We start from the raw sequence: 17,350 nt of genomic DNA, 5'->3' as shown, positions 1-17,350 counted from the left end.
CTGAGGAAAAAAACCTCACAATTTAGTCGTTTTTTTATTTTCTTGAGTGGCGGGAATGGGCTTCCATATGTTTCTCTTCAATATTCTACATACATGAGGATATTTTTATTTTATTGCCAATTATTTCCACATGCACACAGATGGCAGATTGTTGCGGCTGATGACATCACTAGGCCCTACTTCCACTGGACCTAAATAGTTGCTTTTGAGTATTGTTTTGATACTATTAGCTTATTGAAAGGCATATTCTGCTAAAAGTAATAATTTAAGATCATCAGGGCTCATTTTCTTGGACACTCATATTTGGCCTACTTAATCCCTATATATTCTTCCATACCACCTGTACTGTTTTACTTGGGGCATCTTTAATTGATAATTTGTCAATTGGTTCTATTCATATCACTCGGTATGTCAGAATATACAATTATACTGTCACTGGACTTACACTTTCTGAAGGATAGTTTTATTATTTTCCCACAAGTTTCTATTGTATTTATAATTTATTTTTTTGTTTAATAAGTGATGACTTGTATGCTGTCCCACTGCTCACTCGACAGCTTTTTTTAGGTCAACAAATTTTAAGACGATGATTATGCAACCAAATATTGAGAAAAGTAACTGATTTCCCATACCGGTTACTGGCAAATACACAGTTGTGTAAGTAAAATATTTTGTCCACATAGAAAGGATTAACACATATGATTCAGTTACAGTTGTCCTGTCACTGATGATGGATTTACATCTACGCATATTTAAAAGCCTTGAAGCAATACTTAACTTGTGTTAAAATCTTACCTTTTTACCTCCAAATGAATCCATGAACATCCAGTTACTAACATCAGTTGTCCTGAGGATCCACAGTTACCACTAGCTCTCACATGTTTTTCTGACTTTATTCATTTGCACATATTTTTGGAGCCTAGACTAACAATCAAATATACACAGCAGCATGGACACTGATGGAAAGATTTAAGGTCTCAGTTTGTCAGTGTGGTCTTGCAGCAGGGATGAGCAAAACTATTGGTCAAACTCAAAAGCATGTTGAGCATCTCTGCATGTAAACAAATCGTGACTCTGAGCTAATTAAAGATACAGTTTACTGATTTAGCTTGAAAATTACAACCCTGGACACAGAAAATGATTCCAACTCTGCGTCGGTATGCACGTGTTAATTATAAGTATGCTTTTTAGATCGAGGCTTTTAATTTATATGCAAAGGACTGAAAAGTCAGAAAACAAGCCTGAATGTAACTGTTGACTCTGGATCGCATGGATAATTGAAGTCACCGGTTGACTGCATTTGAATCCATTATTTAAATACAGCAGCTGACTCACTTTGCTGGTGTTTTACTTGTTGCAAACAGTGCTACTGAATAACACACTGAATACCAGCATGTCATTTCCCCATGTTGACTCTCCGTTCACTAAAGAATTTGAAAAAGATTTTAAAATCTTTACGGGGTAGTCGTTGTACTGAAGAATTATAAATTACACATCTCTTAGTTAAAACTGACCAAAAATGATAGGCATGCCATATGGAGTCATGAATATTGCCATGTTTGTAATGATTCAAACAAATCTGTCAGTGTCTCTTCATTGTAGACGAGACGGACAAGAAGAAAGATGCGATGAGGCTCATAAGTAGTTGAATGATTGATTTCTGAAACAGTGTTCTCTCCAAAATTGTGTAATGTTTAATTTTGCTCAGTTTGACTCTTTGTCACTGTAATTAAATGTAAAATACTGTAGAATATTGCAGAGTTGAAAATGCAGATTGGTTGATTGAAATAACATTAACCAGTTTTTTAAATGTGAATCCACTCTATTGACAGAAATGCTATGTAAATAAAGAAGTTAATCACAGTCCGTCTCTTTTCCTAATGTGGTGTAAATCTATTTGGCCTTCATTCTCTCACAAGCCTTACACTTATAATATGCGAAATGACTGACAATACAAATAATTTTCTTTAAAAACAACATGAACTGGAAAAAAAAAAAAACACTTCAACACTTCTTCTAAAGGGAGGTCAGTAACTGAGTAGTAGATATATATTCTGTGGTGTTTTAATTGTTAATCACCTACTGTCAAAAAAGGATATACCTCAGACTCAATTAATTCATGCTGTAAAAAATGAAAAATATATATTTTGGTCATCTTTGTGGAAGAAGTTTTAGAAAACATTTGTCTAACAATATCAAAGAATAAAGTAAAAAAAAAAAAAGAGTCAATTTGGCCTAGTCCTGTGTTTCTGACTCCGTCAGTTTCTCTGACTCTGCAACATTGAACTCTGCTTCATACATGATCTGCTGGATTCTTATTTTCGTCTCGCATCTTTTTTGTGGAGCGAGTCGCTTCAGAGCGGGGACAAAGCTCAACAGAAACAGTTCATCCTCGTCGCGCGGCCTGCTGGGAAATGAGGAGCCATTGTCTTTTGCCTGTCTCTTCGCGGGGATCGGTGTACTTTGGGAACAAGGTAGCGAGAGTGTCTCCCTCATCAGGCGCCGTTTCCTTCCAGGCTTGCTGATGGGCGTTAGCTGTGAGCCAGGCGGTATCTTCGTCAGGACGGCCAGCTGGGCCATCTGTGTGTCCTGAGACATGGGAGGCAGCTGGGTCACGAAGGCCACCTGGGTCTTCTGGTCGGCGGGGATCTTCTTGACGGCCTCAGAAGACGTGGTGTCTCCCTCCGTGTTGGCAGATTCGTTGTCAGGATTCTCGTGGTCTTCGTCGTTGTTGCCGTTCTCTGCTGTTCCGTTCCTTGACCCGGTGAAGGGCGCGATAAAATTCAGCAGCTGTCTGTATTTCCATCGACTTGGGACCATCTCTCCTTGCTGCTTGCTCTTTATCTCCATTCGAACCTCCTTCAAATATCTGTCTCTCAGGTTCTTCCATTTTCTTTTGCACTCCTCGGCTAGAAAAGTAAAATATCAGAATGTAAGGGAGCAATAATTCATTTGCTGAAAATGCTGCTGTCTACTAGGAAAGCACAGGGAATGGAAAATAATAATATTGACAACTATCATTACAAAATTGCAAGAGGTTGCCCGTTTTCATTTCACCCCCTAAGCAGGTTGCAGCCTGGACTTGCAGTCAAGTTGCACATCAGACAAATTTCTCCCATTTCAGTTTGTTATGAAAATCATTTGTACTTCATTTCATCCCCCAATTGTTTTTGTGTACATCTCACTATATATTGTCTTTAAGCGATGTGTGGTTACAGTAATAGCTCAACAATAGTCCCAAACAGTGCCCCTGTGCAGCTGTGGGGACAGGTAGTCTGGTTCATGTTGAAGTTAGGGTTAAGGAATGGACACAGACTTCTTCACAGCTCATTAGATGCAGCTCTCAACTGCCCCTTCACCCAAACAGCAGCCTGCCTCATGATTAAATTAATGCTTGGTCATTATTGAATTTGCAGTCATCGTAAATCATGGCGGCCTATTGCAGGAATAGGCAATAGTGAGCCATTTAGGGCAGAGCGTCTGCAGGTTTTTCATGCCGACCAAACACTACACCAGCTGATTTCACTGATTAACACCTTCAACCAGAGGAGGAAATGTGTTAATCAGTGAAATCAGCTGCTGTAGTGCTTGGTTGGAATGAAAACTTGCAGAAATCGATGAATTGTTCAACTTCACCATTATTTCATTTACAAGAAGTTAACACACAATTAGAGAATGTAGAAGAATTACTGTTTTGGTCATAGTATTAGTTTCACTGTTATCTCTCTACCTACAATACAGATCGTAGTCATGGAATTCTGGACAAAATCATATCTAACAATAAAAATATTCTCAGAGTTGAGACAATCTCATCAAATGGGGGTCTGTGGCCCTAATGTGTACTACATTTGGGGTCCTTGATATGAAAAAGGTTGAGAATCACTGCTGTAGAGTAAAGGCATATGAGATAAATAACCATGTTAGGGCATAACCCGGGTAAACCTACTTTTTCCTCTTTATACCCATTTTTAGGTCCATTTACGAACAGTTTACTGACTTTTATGGCTGACAAATCTTTCTAGGTGAATTTATAGTAGGTTATAAATCATAATAATGATATAATGATAATAATGATACAAGTTATACAAGGATAGGGTCTTAGTAATGCTTTTCTGAATGTATTTGATGATTTGTTTTGTTTATATTGGTGGTCGTTTGACTTACTATGATCACCAACCGGAGGTCATAGTTTATCCATGTTGTTATTTACCGCCGCATCACCGGCCGTAACTCCGTCCTCCTGGTTTTCAGGGGGTCGGGGGCCTTGATCTCGGGGTGTCCTGACACAGTTACCTAACCCTGCCGGGCTGCAGCCACCGCTGGACCACCGGAGGGGTTCAGCCCACACCTCGCGCTGTAACGTGCACGGTTAACAACACACAAAAAACAAAGAGTTCGTAGCGCTGAGCATCTCGCGTCCCGTGCTGCCTCGGCACGCGGCTGGCGGCGCAGTGGCAGCACCGGACAGCCTGTCGGTGCAGCGCGGCCTCCGGCGTGCAAGCTGCAGCTGCTACCGCTAGCACGGTGCGCGTGCGGCTACACCGACCGCTGTGCTACTCGCGCGGATAAAAACGCCAAACAACACCACGCATCGCGAATCACCCGCACACTGCCTGAAACCTGACGGCCGGACACCCCGCAACACCCGATATTTCTAAACTCCGGGTGTTAAATCGTGCACGCCAACCATTAGCTAAGCAAATAATAACTCGACGTAAACTTGTGAGAAAGATCAAACACTCACATGGAAGACCCACTAAGGCACTGATGTTTCTCCACGCATTTGTTCGACTTTCCGTACAACGGTAATTCGGCAAAGTGACATTGTACAGCTCTGGGAAATTAAATACAGACAATATTAACTTATCGTCCATTTTGCCCCGCTGTTGTTGCTTGTGCTGCGCGGACGCGGAAGCGGCAATTCCTCTCCCGCCTTTTCCGCCCAGCGTCTGCCTCTGTGCACGTTATCGCGAGTTGCAGGCTGCCGCTCTTTGTCGCTTGCTGTTCAATAGCGCGCAGTGACGCCTTTGGTCAGATGGGGGCGCGCGTTTATGCTTTGACTTTACTGATCTTCTCTGCTCTGCTGCTCTGGGGTTAATCAAGAAAATAAACAAGGTTAGGTTATTATATCTACTGAACATTTATTTCAGTAAACATATGTGGATGATTAAAAAAAAAAAAAGTGATCTCAAAAGTGATTTGGATGTATATTTATTTAGTCTCTTTGCAGCTTAGTACAGAAAGCCCAAGGCACATTTCATGCTAAAGCCTACCAAAATAGAAACTAGATCCTAGAGCTAGATTTCTGAATTCAGGGGGAACATGTGAGAAAAGAGTAACATAACATTTGCTTTTACACAACTTTTCTGGACTTTCTATATTATGATATTGTGTTTTCCTGCACAAGCTCACAAGCAGGGTTGCAGAAAACAGAGAGAGAAGGTTGACCCTCAGCATTTAGACACTTTACACACTTCTGGCAGCTTATGGACATCTGTAGCTCATCACTGCATAAACCGCCATTAAAATTATGATATTCAGATGAGATGTAATGTCGGCCTACGGTTATATTAATGGACATGATCACTGGAATACTCATAATTCATATATTGGTAACAACTGAGGTTCAGGCTAGCCTTCTCATGATTAGAGGGAAATCTATTCAAGAATGTACACAAATTTATGACTGTCAAGATCACTGATCATCATTTTTATTCACCTTGGGTACTTGCTGTACTACAGCCAGTGTGAGAATTGAGAGCCTCCACCTTTTACACATACTCCAACATGATGAAACCCCATAAATTGCAGTATTCAAACGGGTGAGAATACACTTTTAGGTATACTTTTCTTTACTGTGTGGTTTCCTCGCCCCACAGATTGCAGCAGATCGTCTTGTGCGTTGATCCCAGGTTCCACCGACTCACATTTCTGTTAGGTAATCATGATTTTTTCATTACTTTTTAAAGTTTCTGTCTGTACGTTAGATAATGTGGTGCCTTTGGTGACACTATGAATTGCCTAGTTAGGGTTTAATAAGGCATCTATTCATTGATTTGCTGCTCAGAGAGTAAAAGAGGTTGATTACAACACTTCTGCACATCTCTGCTTTAGTCCATCTCCCTCTTTTTGTGTCAGTGCAGCACTTAAGAGTCAGTTGCTCTAATAGGATAGTAAAGGGCATTTGTTAAATCATGTGAGTTTGAATAGCACCATTTCTGATGCACCACAAATAATGTTTAGGAGAATAATTATAATGTTTTGCTTTTGAAATTAAGCAACACAGTCCAAGTAGCTGTTTTAACATCCAAAAGATTGGATTGCCCATGAGGCGGATGTGGTTTCTTTTCTTTACTTCTTGTACCCAATATTGCTCTTACAACAACAAAATGAACCTTTATCATTCTAATCCTCAGTAATGAATTTTGAACCGTTTGAACCAGTGTGGATGTGGTACAATTCCTTCTATTGAGAACCACAATAACTGCAGATAGCGATCTCAAATGCTCAGCAAACTATACATCAACAATCTGGTCGCTATTAAATCCAAGTGAAAAGGATGGGATGGTGTTTATTGTTATCTGTTTTCAAAAGCCCTTATAAGAGGAGCTTAAGACAGATTGTGAAAATCCATTAATTCTCTGAAAAAAGGTGTATTGCCTTGTATGAAATCACAGGATTTGTTGGGGAATGAATTTAACCTGTAATGGCTTTACCTCAGCTGTGCACATTGTCAGAGAAGTCAGACTGAAAGACTGCATCACACAGATAAGACACTATGCATGTTTGTGAATACAAACGTGGATAGATCCCTTCTCTGAATTTTTCCGAGCCAGTGTTCTCAGTTAAATGTAAGAATTGAGTAGTAAAAATAAATCTATTAGTGTCACCACTCATTTCACTTGCACACTGAAAGTCTATCACATGTAGGTTCCTTCATTCATCTGTAATTGGCTAATTGGTGTGAATAATAAGTAGCCTATGCATTGTTGTTATCAGTCAATGTGACCTCATCTTATTTAATTTGGTGAATATCTTAGTAATTTGCACTTGATGATTTGCTGATAAAGCTAAATTGGAAAGTGACATTAAGAAATAAATTTAAGAGCTAATCCCCAAATTCAGCATACACAAGTCTTTGGCCACACCAAAGCGTTCATCTTTAAATCCAGGTTTCTAATACCAGGCAATCCCCTTTTCTCTAAAACCACAACAATAAGGATCTTAGGAGCTCTCCACTTCTCATTTTATGCAGCGAAATCTGATTTCCTTCGGAGAAAGGAATGAGGCAAGATTAACTGAATCTGCCGTCCTCCCTAACCTCTTCACAAAACTGCCCAGATTAGCTAGGAATTAAGTTTCAACCGTTTTATGTGTCTAGTCCATAGGGGGGATTATAGTTTTACTATTTTTTTTCCCCCTCACAATTTCACTATAAGGGCCAGACACACTGCTGTACAGAGAGGAGAAGGAGAGGAGAAGCCGAGCCTGAACTATTGGAAAAAGTGTTGTGGTCACTATTGTTTGTGTTATACTGGAATTTTTTTGGAGATGGATGGATTGATGAGGATGGAGAGACAAAAGTTCCCATTCACTATTGAAAACATACTGAACAAATATCCTAACAGCGGTGGGGACAGCCGGCCGTGTGGAGCAAGTGCTGCTGGACTGAAGGAGAAGGCGGGGAGATCAGGGAGTCCAGCTGGAGGCCAGACAGACGGCGTCCATCACACCTGCTTGTGCTGCTGCTACTGTTCCCACTGCGGAGACGTTTTCCAGACTGACTTTATTCATGAAAGTAAGACCCAAATTAAGTATTCAGTTGTTTATGAACAGAGTTAGCACCTGTTTCAAACCAGTATTGATGTCAGTAACGCATGTCCCACTGCCTAACCCTAAAACCAGACCTCCTCTGTGCAGCCTGTCAGTATGGATGGTCTGCGGCGATATTCTCGGACCCTTGCAGGCTGGGAGACGCTCACAGAGAGGAGCAGTCCATCGGTCAGGTCCAGAGGCGCACCAGACGTCACCGCACCATCTTCACCGAGGACCAGCTGGACGCTCTGGAGGAGCTGTTCCTGCAGAACCAGTATCCAGACGTGAACACCAGGGAGAAACTGGCACAGCGCACTCACTTGCGAGAAGAAAGAGTAGAGGTACGACTGTTACTGTGTCATGATGGTGGATTTCAGAATTGAAGCTTGTAGATTGTGGCTTTGCTTGATCAAGGCCACTTTCAGCCTCAGCAAGTGGTATTTCTATTGTCACAGTGATAGAGAGATGTTTAAGATTAATATGTTTCAAAGTCTGCTTGAACTGTTCACTGCATTGGTGTCAGACGGTGTTCACATTAGCTTGTTTGTGCAACTGATGAGCTTATTTGGATGAGGATAGAAACTCTTGCCCATTAATAATGATGCCTGCAAGCTAATATCCTGTATTGGAACAAGGTATTTGAACTGAACTCTGATCAATCTCGCATGTTTTTATTATTTACACGTTTTGACAATAATATATGTTTCCCAATGCTGTTAATGAAAGCCAGTTGTTTATGGAAATGTGAATGAATGTGAACATATCCTACCCTGAAACAATCACAAATCTCTCTTTTCCCAACAGGTTTGGTTTAAAAACCGAAGAGCAAAGTGGAGGCGTCAAAAAAGACTAACATTTGGTGTTGGAGACATGGAAAACTGACAAATGTGTATATGGACTACACAATTACACATGAGGAAAGAGCCTAGCCTCTGTGTGTGTGTGTGTGTGTGTGTGTGTGTGTGTGTGTGTGTGTGATTTGCACAAATGTTGTTGGAGTGATATGCTTTCCTGGGAATTTTCTTTTAAAACTCATTTCTGAGTACTGATGAATAATTATTATTATCGACAGTTACAGCTGGCCCACTCCTTAGTCTGAAAATGTACAAATGCTGGGCCCTTTTGTTTCAAAGTCAAATCATGGGATTAGATAAAAATTTTGTAATGAACCTGACAAGGACTGACAGTCTGTTACTGCTAATCCAGAATATAAAATCTATCTTGAATCTGTAAATGGTTTGTTTCAGTTTGCTTGTTTCAGGTCATAAAACAAGTGTCCTTTGAGAACAAATAAAGTGCTATTGGATGGCTCTGATCTGTTTTCATTTGAAAAAGATGCAGAAACTTTATTACTACTAGTACTATTACGTATAGGCCACTACTACTACTACTACTAGTACTACTACTTGACTTTCATGTCAAGGACCTGGAGATCAACGTGCTTTAGACCACTGCACCCAATTTTATAACAGTTACATCCCAGGGATCCCCATCTGAGTAGACTTTTGTTGACTGTTTCTACTGGAGATAACAGTGGAGAGAGTGAAACCTCTCATCAGGATAGTCACTCCTCTACACTCTCTCCAACTGCTGACTTGAACTAATCAACAAACACAAAAATACAGATTGTCAGGCAATTGAATTCAAAGGAAGAGTCAATACATCATAAAATTTGTATATATTAACAGAAGACAAAATATAAAGTATCTGTATCAAAGTGCTTGAGGAAGATCACATTGTTTTTATTATTAATTAATCTCAAAGATTGTAAAATGTATTTGAGGTTTATCAAAAATATATCATATCAACTTTTTGGAATCTTTGTTTATGAAAAAAGGCAGTTGGCAGTCAAAATGAAGAAGTTAACCGCCGTTTCAATGGATTTGTTTGGATGGCAAAAGTAACAAATTATGTCACTAGCTGTGAAGTCATAGCGGCTGCCATCAAAATGGTCATAAATATAATTGCAGATTTCTGTCCAAAGGCTCTTTACAGTGTCGCGCTGTAGTCAAGAGTGTGTTTAAGAGTGTGTTTCCCTTTAAGAATGTAATAAACTTCCGCTGACGTAACCGGATCCAATTGAATACGTTGTTTGTTCGCTTGCGTGAGGTTTGTTACTGGCTGGAGTTGGCGACGTTAAAGCTCACGTTATCTCAGGAAGATGTGTTGTCAACTCGGTTACGATATGTGTATTTCTGTTTCTAACGGGGTCTGTTAAGTGTTAAAGTCGTCTTTTCAGTCGGTGTTCACAGCAGGACCGCCGTTAGCCTGGTAACTAACAGGCTCATAACAACCAGCGTAGCGTTGCCGCGGCTCAACAATGGAGGGAAGTGCCAGCGTGAGGAAAGCGCTGTCCGGGACCCTCGTCCCCTGCACTGTCACTACCGTGGCTCTTCGACAACAACCCGAGGAGAACGACCAGGGCACGCTGAAGCGGAAGGTTCTCGACGAAGTTGAATACATAGAGGTAAGAGATAAACTTGTGTGTAAATGTGACACAGACGCAGCTGTGTAGTAAGGAGAGGATCGCTCTCTCCGATCAGTCAACATATGACATGACTGTAGTGGTGCTGCTAGCTTACAGTCGTAATGTTAGCTAATGTTAAGTTAGCTAGCTAGGTGACAGTTACAGTAATGTTTCAGTAAAAATGCTTTCGTAACAGGTAACTACGGTGTTTAGCCTGGTTTGTGTTGTTTTCAGAGAGTAAGTTACTGCTGTTAAGCCTGCTTGACACCCCTCTGATGATCAAAACGCAAGTCAACACCAACCAGCTCAACACCTAATGCCTGTATGGCTGGTTTTGGGCACTAGCAAACTGATTAAACAATGAATTAAGTTAAAGTCATACTTGCCGGAATAGTACAATTCACAATTCAATTTTTATACTGTAAAAACTCAAATCAAATATGATGTTGCCAAATGATAAACTAACGTTACCTTCCCCCTCTACTGATTTGCTTCCAACAGAGTTTAGAGAAGATCATCCAGAGGGACTTCTTCCCAGATGTAACAAAACTGCAAGCACAGAAGGACTATCTTGAAGCAGAGGAAAATGGAGACCTCGAGAGAATGAGAGAGATTTCCATCCGATGCGGCTCATCTTTGACAAAATCTACACCACGATCGTCCGCACCCTGTGAGTAAGATGAGGAGTGTGCTGTAATGTTGTATTATGTTTGATACCTTGATTTAAGAAAAAGGGAAAAATATCTGTTGGTTTTGCTGCTCCACAAAAATGTTAAATTAAATAAACTGGTGACAATATAAGGTTTTAAGCCACACATTGTCTGCATCAGATATTTGGTCTGGTTTCCATGGAGAGATTTTGAATGTATGTGTCTTTCCTTCATCCCTTGTGTGTAAAGATGTGACACCAGCTAGCTTTGAGACACCAGAAGGCCGCGCAGGATCTCCCTCCTCCACTCATGGCAGACACATAACTGGCAATAAAGGTATAGATGGGGGTAAGTTCCTAACTTTTAGACACACAAAATAAATGTGGTTGCTTTTAAACACTCATAACTTCATTTGTCTAGTTACTTATCAGCTTTGACCAGTGGTTCGCAACTGGTTTTAGACCAGGAGCTAAGTGTGACGTCCACAAAGTAGCTAGAAGTATTCAATATATCAAAATGTGGGAAAACAGTGTGCAGGTTAAGGCAGAATCATTCAGATCAATTAAACATGAAGCCCACTAACTCAAACCCTGTATTGCACTGATTTGCAAAACTATATAAAGCAGTGGTTTTCAACTGGTTTTGCAATAGGACCCAAGTTTGACTTAAAGTATTAAGTTGTGACCCATGGTAAATCAAAGAACTCATCAAACAACAAGCAAGTTATTCTTTAGGAGAGAAAAAAATCAAGAAAAGATGTAAACCTCAGAAAAAAAACATTTTAAATCAGTTAATGTATGATTTCCGACTTCTACTTAAAAATAAATTAAGAGTGAAATCCCCTAAAATCACATTTATTCATCTAATCATTAAAAAAACAACACAGCTAATCAAACTTTATTTACCGGACATGCATTTCTGAAGTCATTTAAAGGAAATAATTAAGGGGAATACTACAAGATTTCAGCATTCAAGTTAACTCTATGTCCAATTGTCCATAGACCGTATTAGTGAGCACCTCCTGCTCTTATTTCCCGTGGACAGGAACAAGAAAGAAGAGTTTGTCCACAACCCAATCTTAGAAGGCATATTGATTTATAGCTCCATAGGGAATGAATTGGAAAAGATGAAAACGTGAATGTGACATTTACCAAGGGAATTATTTTGTGGAATTAAGGCTGAATAATTTGGGCAAACAATAATTGTGCACTTACTTGGTGATTGCGGTATGACATGCAATATATATGTTTACATTTTGCTAGGACAGTGGATTTGTTTATTGACACTTGCTCACAATTTTGTCAGAACAGATCTGGACCCATTTTTGAAACACTAGCCTAAACCATTTCACATACATTACTCCCTGTCTTTTGTTTGTTTTGTTTCTTCTCATGAATGGACATACAGTGTTGCAGTCACAATAGTAGTGTAATCTAGACATAATTAGGCCAAAAAAAACACAACAGTAATTTCACTCTGTTTCTATTGATTTTGTATTTATAGAGAACAAGGATGGCGACAAGGAAGAGAGAGAGCTGCCCTGTCTGGATCGTTTTCTTTCTAAAAATACCAGTGAGGATAACGCTTCATTTGAGCAGATAATGGTTTTGGCAGAAGACAAGGAGAAGCTGAGGCATGCCTGGTTATATGAGGCTGAGGCTGAATTCAAACAGGTATATATGAACTAACTTATACATTTTTACTTTAAAGCCAGTGAAATTAAAGAGTATATATTTTCATATATTGAAGACGTATGAAGAAGATGATAAAAACATATAAAGACTACTGATATCTTCTAGCGCCACGAGGAAAACCTTGCTTTACCATCATCAGAGAAGGCGGCACTGGACTCAGTCAAAGCTGGACTGGAGACCTGGGAGTACAAAGCGAAGAACGCCTTGATGTATTATCCAGAGGGTAAGGAGATTTGTACCTGCATTATTTGGCATAAATGCTTGTTAAAGGCAGAGTGCAAAAGCAAATCATGCAGTTGATTTAAAAAGGTGAATTTCATACTGTATGTTTGTCACATTTATAAACAGGGGTTAAAGACGATGATGCTATCTTTAAGAAGCCAAGGGAGGTCGTTCACAAGAACACTCGCTTTGTGGGAGACCCATTCAGCAAAGCTCTGAACAAAAGCCAGATTCAACAGGCTGCGGCCCTCAATGCACAGGTAAATCATAGGAATATATTGTGTGAAATCAGACATGACGTCACATAAAGGTAGTTTTGTTTTATCAGTAACTTTCCTAAGTACTTGAATTACTGTCTGCACTACAGTCATCTGTCTCTCTTTAGTAAAAATGAGGGCAGATCTATTTTTAATTAAAAGAAGAGGCCTGGAAGTGTTGGGATTTAATATTTTAGAATCCAAAAGTTGAATGAAATCGGTAATTCCTGACTGATTCAGCTGATCTACTGTGTTTGCTGCCCAGTTCAAACAGGGTAAAGTCGGCCCTGATGGGAAAGAGCTCATCCCACATGAATCCCCGACAGTGAATGGCTACGGCTTTGAAGGAGCGCCCTCCCCTGCTCCTGGTAAGCAGGCCTTAAAATTCTGTTCAACTTGGTAGCCAATCCTGAAATTGCTGAAAATACATGTTCCCTTGAATGGCTGATTCAGCAGTCCTACCTTGTACCTTTTGGAGAAGATTACAGTAACCTGATTTTGTCCCCTCAGGCATAGCTGAGTCCCCTCTAATGACCTGGGGAGAGATCGAGAGCACCCCATTTCGTCTAGATGGGTCCGACACCCCATATGCTGAGAGGAACCATGGCCCATCATTTAAGGTATTAAACTCGTAGTGGTTGGTTTGTTAAACAGTTTTTTAAAATAATTTGTCAAGTTGTAAAATGTAAATTGTAATCATTTTTTTTCTAAAAGATTCCAGAACCAGGAAGAAGAGAGAGATTGGGTTTAAAGATGGCCAATGAAGCTGCAGCCAAAAACCGCGCGAAGAAACAGGAGGCGTTGAGAAAGGTCACAGAGAACCTTGCAAGGTAAAGACATTTGAGTGATTACAAGTAATGATGGTTAACTGAAACTATCTTCATTCTTGATAATATCTACTTCTAGAAATAACATCAGCTCACTACGTCTACCCACTCCTTTCCTTTTAAAAGGGGAAGTTTAAGTTGAAGTATATTTAAAGTATTTTGTGTGCTCTGCAAACATAAATAGGCCAGTAGTCTTACATGTTATTTGTTATTGCACTTGGGGAGAAATGATTACACTTCTCTCATTTATAATGAACCAACTGACCGTGACAACCGTTGCCTTGCAGTCTCACTCCTAAAGGTCTGAGCCCGGCCCTCACCCCCGCCCTGCAGAGGCTCGTCAATCGGACGTCTAGCAAATACACAGACAAAGCACTAAGGGCCAGCTACACCCCGTCGCCCTCACACGGAGGGACTGGCTGCAAGACTCCCTTAGGTGGCCTGTCCACACCCTCAGGAACACCCACGCCGAACAAAGCCAAGACCCCCAGCTCTCAAGACCTAGCCTCCATCACAGACAACTTGCTGCAGCTCCCCAAGAGACGAAAAGCCTCAGACTTTTTCTGAAAGGAGTAAAGCCGCTCTCAGAGGACACTATTAGGATTGTACAACATGGACTTCTTATAGTGAGGAGAACTTTAATATAGCTTTTCCAGATCCAGCTTTCCCCCAAAAGCACATCTTCTGTCAGGCTGGGTGGAGCAGTACGCAGGATAGAGAAAAGTACTGTAAAGAATTTATAAGGCTTTACTTGTTTATGTTCTTGCTCATGGGTTTGACTAGGGCCCTATGAAATCTGTTGTTTTATTTTTTCCCCCCATTTTTGCGTTTTGTTTGTTTTCCCCCAGATTCAGGTTCTCATCAGTTTTATACAAGTGTTTCCACACTAACAAATGTTTGTAATCACTGTGCAGTTGTCCTAATCAACACATCTATGCTTACATGGAATAGTGGAGTGAAGCACAAGCAGGCAAACTCGACTCATGATGCAAAAGCTGTATGGTCGGAGTCACATGCCCACCAGCACATACTCATTGACATTCTTAATTTGGTTGTAGGCAGACACGCAAACAGGGGAGCGAATATTTGCACACGCAGCATCCCACAAACGTACAGCTCTCCATACATGTTGCCATGATATTTAAATGTTTCTGTTCATCCCTTTGTGATAGAAATGACTCAAAATAACATGTTTTGTTATTCCTGCAACAGCGTTCCCCAACCTCACCATTCTGTGGTATTCTGTGTTTATGTTTGAATTCTCCGGATTCCATCCTTGGAACGGAAAACACGGGGCCCTAGTTAGACAATTTATGGATGTGTGAATTTAAATGCTGATTATCTGTTTCCTATGCTTCTTTTTGCAATATATTTTTGTTAATTTGAATATTGTCTGAATTTTATTGGCAGTGTGAATTGCAGTAATGAAGTTGTAGCGTCTATACAACTTGCACCAATGGCTGATGTTCATAAAACTGTATGGCCCTTTATAAAAAAAATATATAATCCGATTAAATGAATTGGACATTTTGACGGGACATGGTCTGCAATAAGGATGTCATGCCATGTATCATAAAATGACGGCCTCAGTGATGGTCTTGCTCAACCTTACACTGGCTTAGATTCAGATTCAGCCTTAGCCCACAAGCCGTTCCTCTTCTCATTACTGTGGGTGATTATTTTATGCCTTCACTTTTTTTATAGTCAGCTTGACATGTGGAGGTCCAATCATACTCTTTACCACTCCTGTGCTGTGCTTTAGCTTTTGACTGTGTCCAACGCAACACAAGAGGGTACCGGGTCCAGTAAGTCCAGGCCTTTGCCTCAGATGAGGTAGTCCTGTTAGCTGGAGAAGCCTGAATTTACTATCTTCACATTGGAGTGTGAATCTTGCTGAGCTTCCTAGGCACAAACATCTAAACTGACCTTTGATTTTAGATCTATGAATGTTTAATAAGCGTGTTATTTATCACTGGAAATGAAAATATGTTGGTATGAATTTTTGTCCTGTTGCAATTGCCGTTGAGAACCACCATCAGAGAGCATACAACAGAGCATGAAGTACATGCTACATGCCTAACTCCCATACTCCAAATAAGTCTCTCTAAAACTGCAGGTGCTGTATAGGCTACAGGACTGCAGAATGTTTTACTCCGGTCCATTTGCCCAGCATTAAGCCTGCTACTAAACCCAAATTCAGAAAGACTGTATTCTTGTCTTTCACATTTCAGATGTCTGGATCATATCCAGGTTGGGAACAGGTCGATTCTCTCTGAACTCTATGAATAAATTGTGGCTGACACATTTTGGGTAAACATCCTTGAGAGTTAATGTTTAGCATTTTACATTGTTAATACTCAGATTGATCCAAGTCATGGGTCACAGATGCCACAGTGCCATTAAATGGTTGTCCTTAATCGCTATGAAACTTGCTTTGTTAAAACCTAATGTTCTGACATTCCACACACAGCATGTGTACAGTGTATACACAGCATGAGTCCCTCTGTCAGCTTTAAATCTGGAACTGGCACGAAACCTGGAATGGCCATTTATGGCTATAATTTTGGTTGGTCCCAAGTCTCTGAAAGCTGGGGTTTGGACATACAGTACATCTCTCCCATCCTGGTGGCAAAAGCATAACTGCATTTCTGCAAGAGTAAGGAGTCATTCATAATAATTGTACACTCTTACAAAGGATGTGTCATGTTTAACACATCTGTGTGTCTTATTTGGGACAACACACATAGTTAATGACAATACATTTTAACACGTTTTGTTATGAACACATCTTGTGTTGTCCCAAAGAAGACACACAGATGTGTTAAAATGACACATCCTTTTTAAGAGTGTAGTCTTTGGGTTTACTGCCCCATCATGTACCGTCCCCCCATTAAAGTTATTTGATATAGGCTATCCCACAAGGTCGAAAGGGTCAAATAGGCCTGTTTATTCCAAGTCATCACAGGGATGAGCAGAATTATACATATGGCATACAGTATGTTATATGGTGTCCTAATATAACAAATTGTAGGCTATAATTTCATGCGGGAAAATGTACATATATCTGCATTCCTTTATACAAAGGCTTCCCAGACGTCACAGTTCAGTCATAAAATAAAATAGCAAATAATCAAATTCCACGCCCATTGTTATGGAATGAGTAAATAGCAAAACATAACGGGTTTGGTTTCTGAATTACTTTATAATTGTCTGCTTAATCTTAATTAGAGTGATCGGTGATAGATGTCGCGTGTGCGTCTAATTCGCATTTTAAGAAACAACCATGCTTCATAGTCTCCTGGTTTGCGTACCACGCCGTTGTTCCGCCGTTATGTATGAACTGCGCCATGCAGCGCCGCCCGAGCGCCTTCTGTACAGTAACACGGTGATATTTGGGGGATTCATCACATAATGTCTC

At 40.3% G+C, this 17,350-nt stretch overlaps 3 protein-coding genes across 5 annotated transcripts; 2 read left to right on the top strand and 1 right to left on the bottom strand.

The window, feature by feature from the left end:
* Positions 1-1,683: 1,683 nt before the first annotated feature.
* On the bottom strand, positions 1,684-4,933 carry LOC139920370 (uncharacterized). 2 transcript variants are annotated; one of them, XM_071910370.2, is made up of 2 exons: positions 4,745-4,933; positions 1,684-2,909 (listed from the first exon to the last, which is right to left on the bottom strand). In XM_071910370.2, the coding sequence occupies exons 1-2, from the start codon at positions 4,872-4,874 to the stop codon at positions 2,236-2,238; spliced, it is 804 nt and encodes a 267-aa protein (XP_071766471.1). In that variant the 5' UTR covers positions 4,875-4,933; the 3' UTR covers positions 1,684-2,235. The 2 variants fall into 2 exon arrangements, with proteins under 2 accessions (XP_071766471.1, XP_078142715.1); XM_078286589.1 differs by lacking the exon at positions 4,745-4,933 and adding an exon at positions 4,165-4,293.
* A 2,618-nt stretch (positions 4,934-7,551) lies between these two features.
* On the top strand, positions 7,552-9,004 carry LOC139920361 (uncharacterized). The gene is made up of 3 exons (XM_078286604.1): positions 7,552-7,798; positions 7,906-8,156; positions 8,620-9,004. The coding sequence occupies exons 1-3, from the start codon at positions 7,552-7,554 to the stop codon at positions 8,695-8,697; spliced, it is 576 nt and encodes a 191-aa protein (XP_078142730.1). The 3' UTR covers positions 8,698-9,004.
* Positions 9,005-9,934: 930 nt separating this feature from the next.
* On the top strand, positions 9,935-15,319 carry ess2 (ess-2 spliceosome associated protein). Of its 2 annotated transcripts, none has more exons than XM_071910373.2 (10): positions 9,935-10,282; positions 10,784-10,952; positions 11,182-11,268; positions 12,436-12,605; positions 12,732-12,849; positions 12,975-13,108; positions 13,371-13,473; positions 13,616-13,725; positions 13,820-13,935; positions 14,220-15,319. In XM_071910373.2, the coding sequence occupies exons 1-10, from the start codon at positions 10,136-10,138 to the stop codon at positions 14,497-14,499; spliced, it is 1,434 nt and encodes a 477-aa protein (XP_071766474.1). In that variant the 5' UTR covers positions 9,935-10,135; the 3' UTR covers positions 14,500-15,319. The 2 variants fall into 2 exon arrangements, with proteins under 2 accessions (XP_071766474.1, XP_071766473.1); XM_071910372.2 differs by having other exon boundaries at positions 11,182-11,280.
* Positions 15,320-17,350: the final 2,031 nt, after the last annotated feature.

The sequence above is a fragment of the Centroberyx gerrardi genome, chromosome 2, assembly GCF_048128805.1.
Source record: "Centroberyx gerrardi isolate f3 chromosome 2, fCenGer3.hap1.cur.20231027, whole genome shotgun sequence".
NCBI lineage: Eukaryota > Metazoa > Chordata > Actinopteri > Beryciformes > Berycidae > Centroberyx > Centroberyx gerrardi.
This window is presented reverse-complemented; position numbering and strand designations above follow the sequence as displayed.

Bases quoted from the DNA above. Each gene is read 5' to 3' on its own strand.
- LOC139920370 (XM_071910370.2), bottom strand. From the start codon at position 4,874: ATGGACGATAAGTTAATATTGTCTGTATTTAATTTCCCAGAGCTGTAC. The intron at 2,910-4,744 runs GTGAGTGTTTGA...TTACTTTTCTAG, and splicing joins TGCCTTAGTGGGTCTTCCAT to CCGAGGAGTGCAAAAGAAAA.
- LOC139920361 (XM_078286604.1), top strand. From the start codon at position 7,552: ATGGATGGATTGATGAGGATGGAGAGACAAAAGTTCCCATTCACTATT. The intron at 7,799-7,905 runs GTAAGACCCAAA...CCCTAAAACCAG, and splicing joins GACTGACTTTATTCATGAAA to ACCTCCTCTGTGCAGCCTGT. The intron at 8,157-8,619 runs GTACGACTGTTA...TTTTCCCAACAG, and splicing joins TGCGAGAAGAAAGAGTAGAG to GTTTGGTTTAAAAACCGAAG.
- ess2 (XM_071910372.2), top strand. From the start codon at position 10,136: ATGGAGGGAAGTGCCAGCGTGAGGAAAGCGCTGTCCGGGACCCTCGTC. The intron at 11,281-12,435 runs GTAAGTTCCTAA...TTGTATTTATAG, and splicing joins CAATAAAGGTATAGATGGGG to AGAACAAGGATGGCGACAAG. The intron at 12,606-12,731 runs GTATATATGAAC...GATATCTTCTAG, and splicing joins CTGAGGCTGAATTCAAACAG to CGCCACGAGGAAAACCTTGC.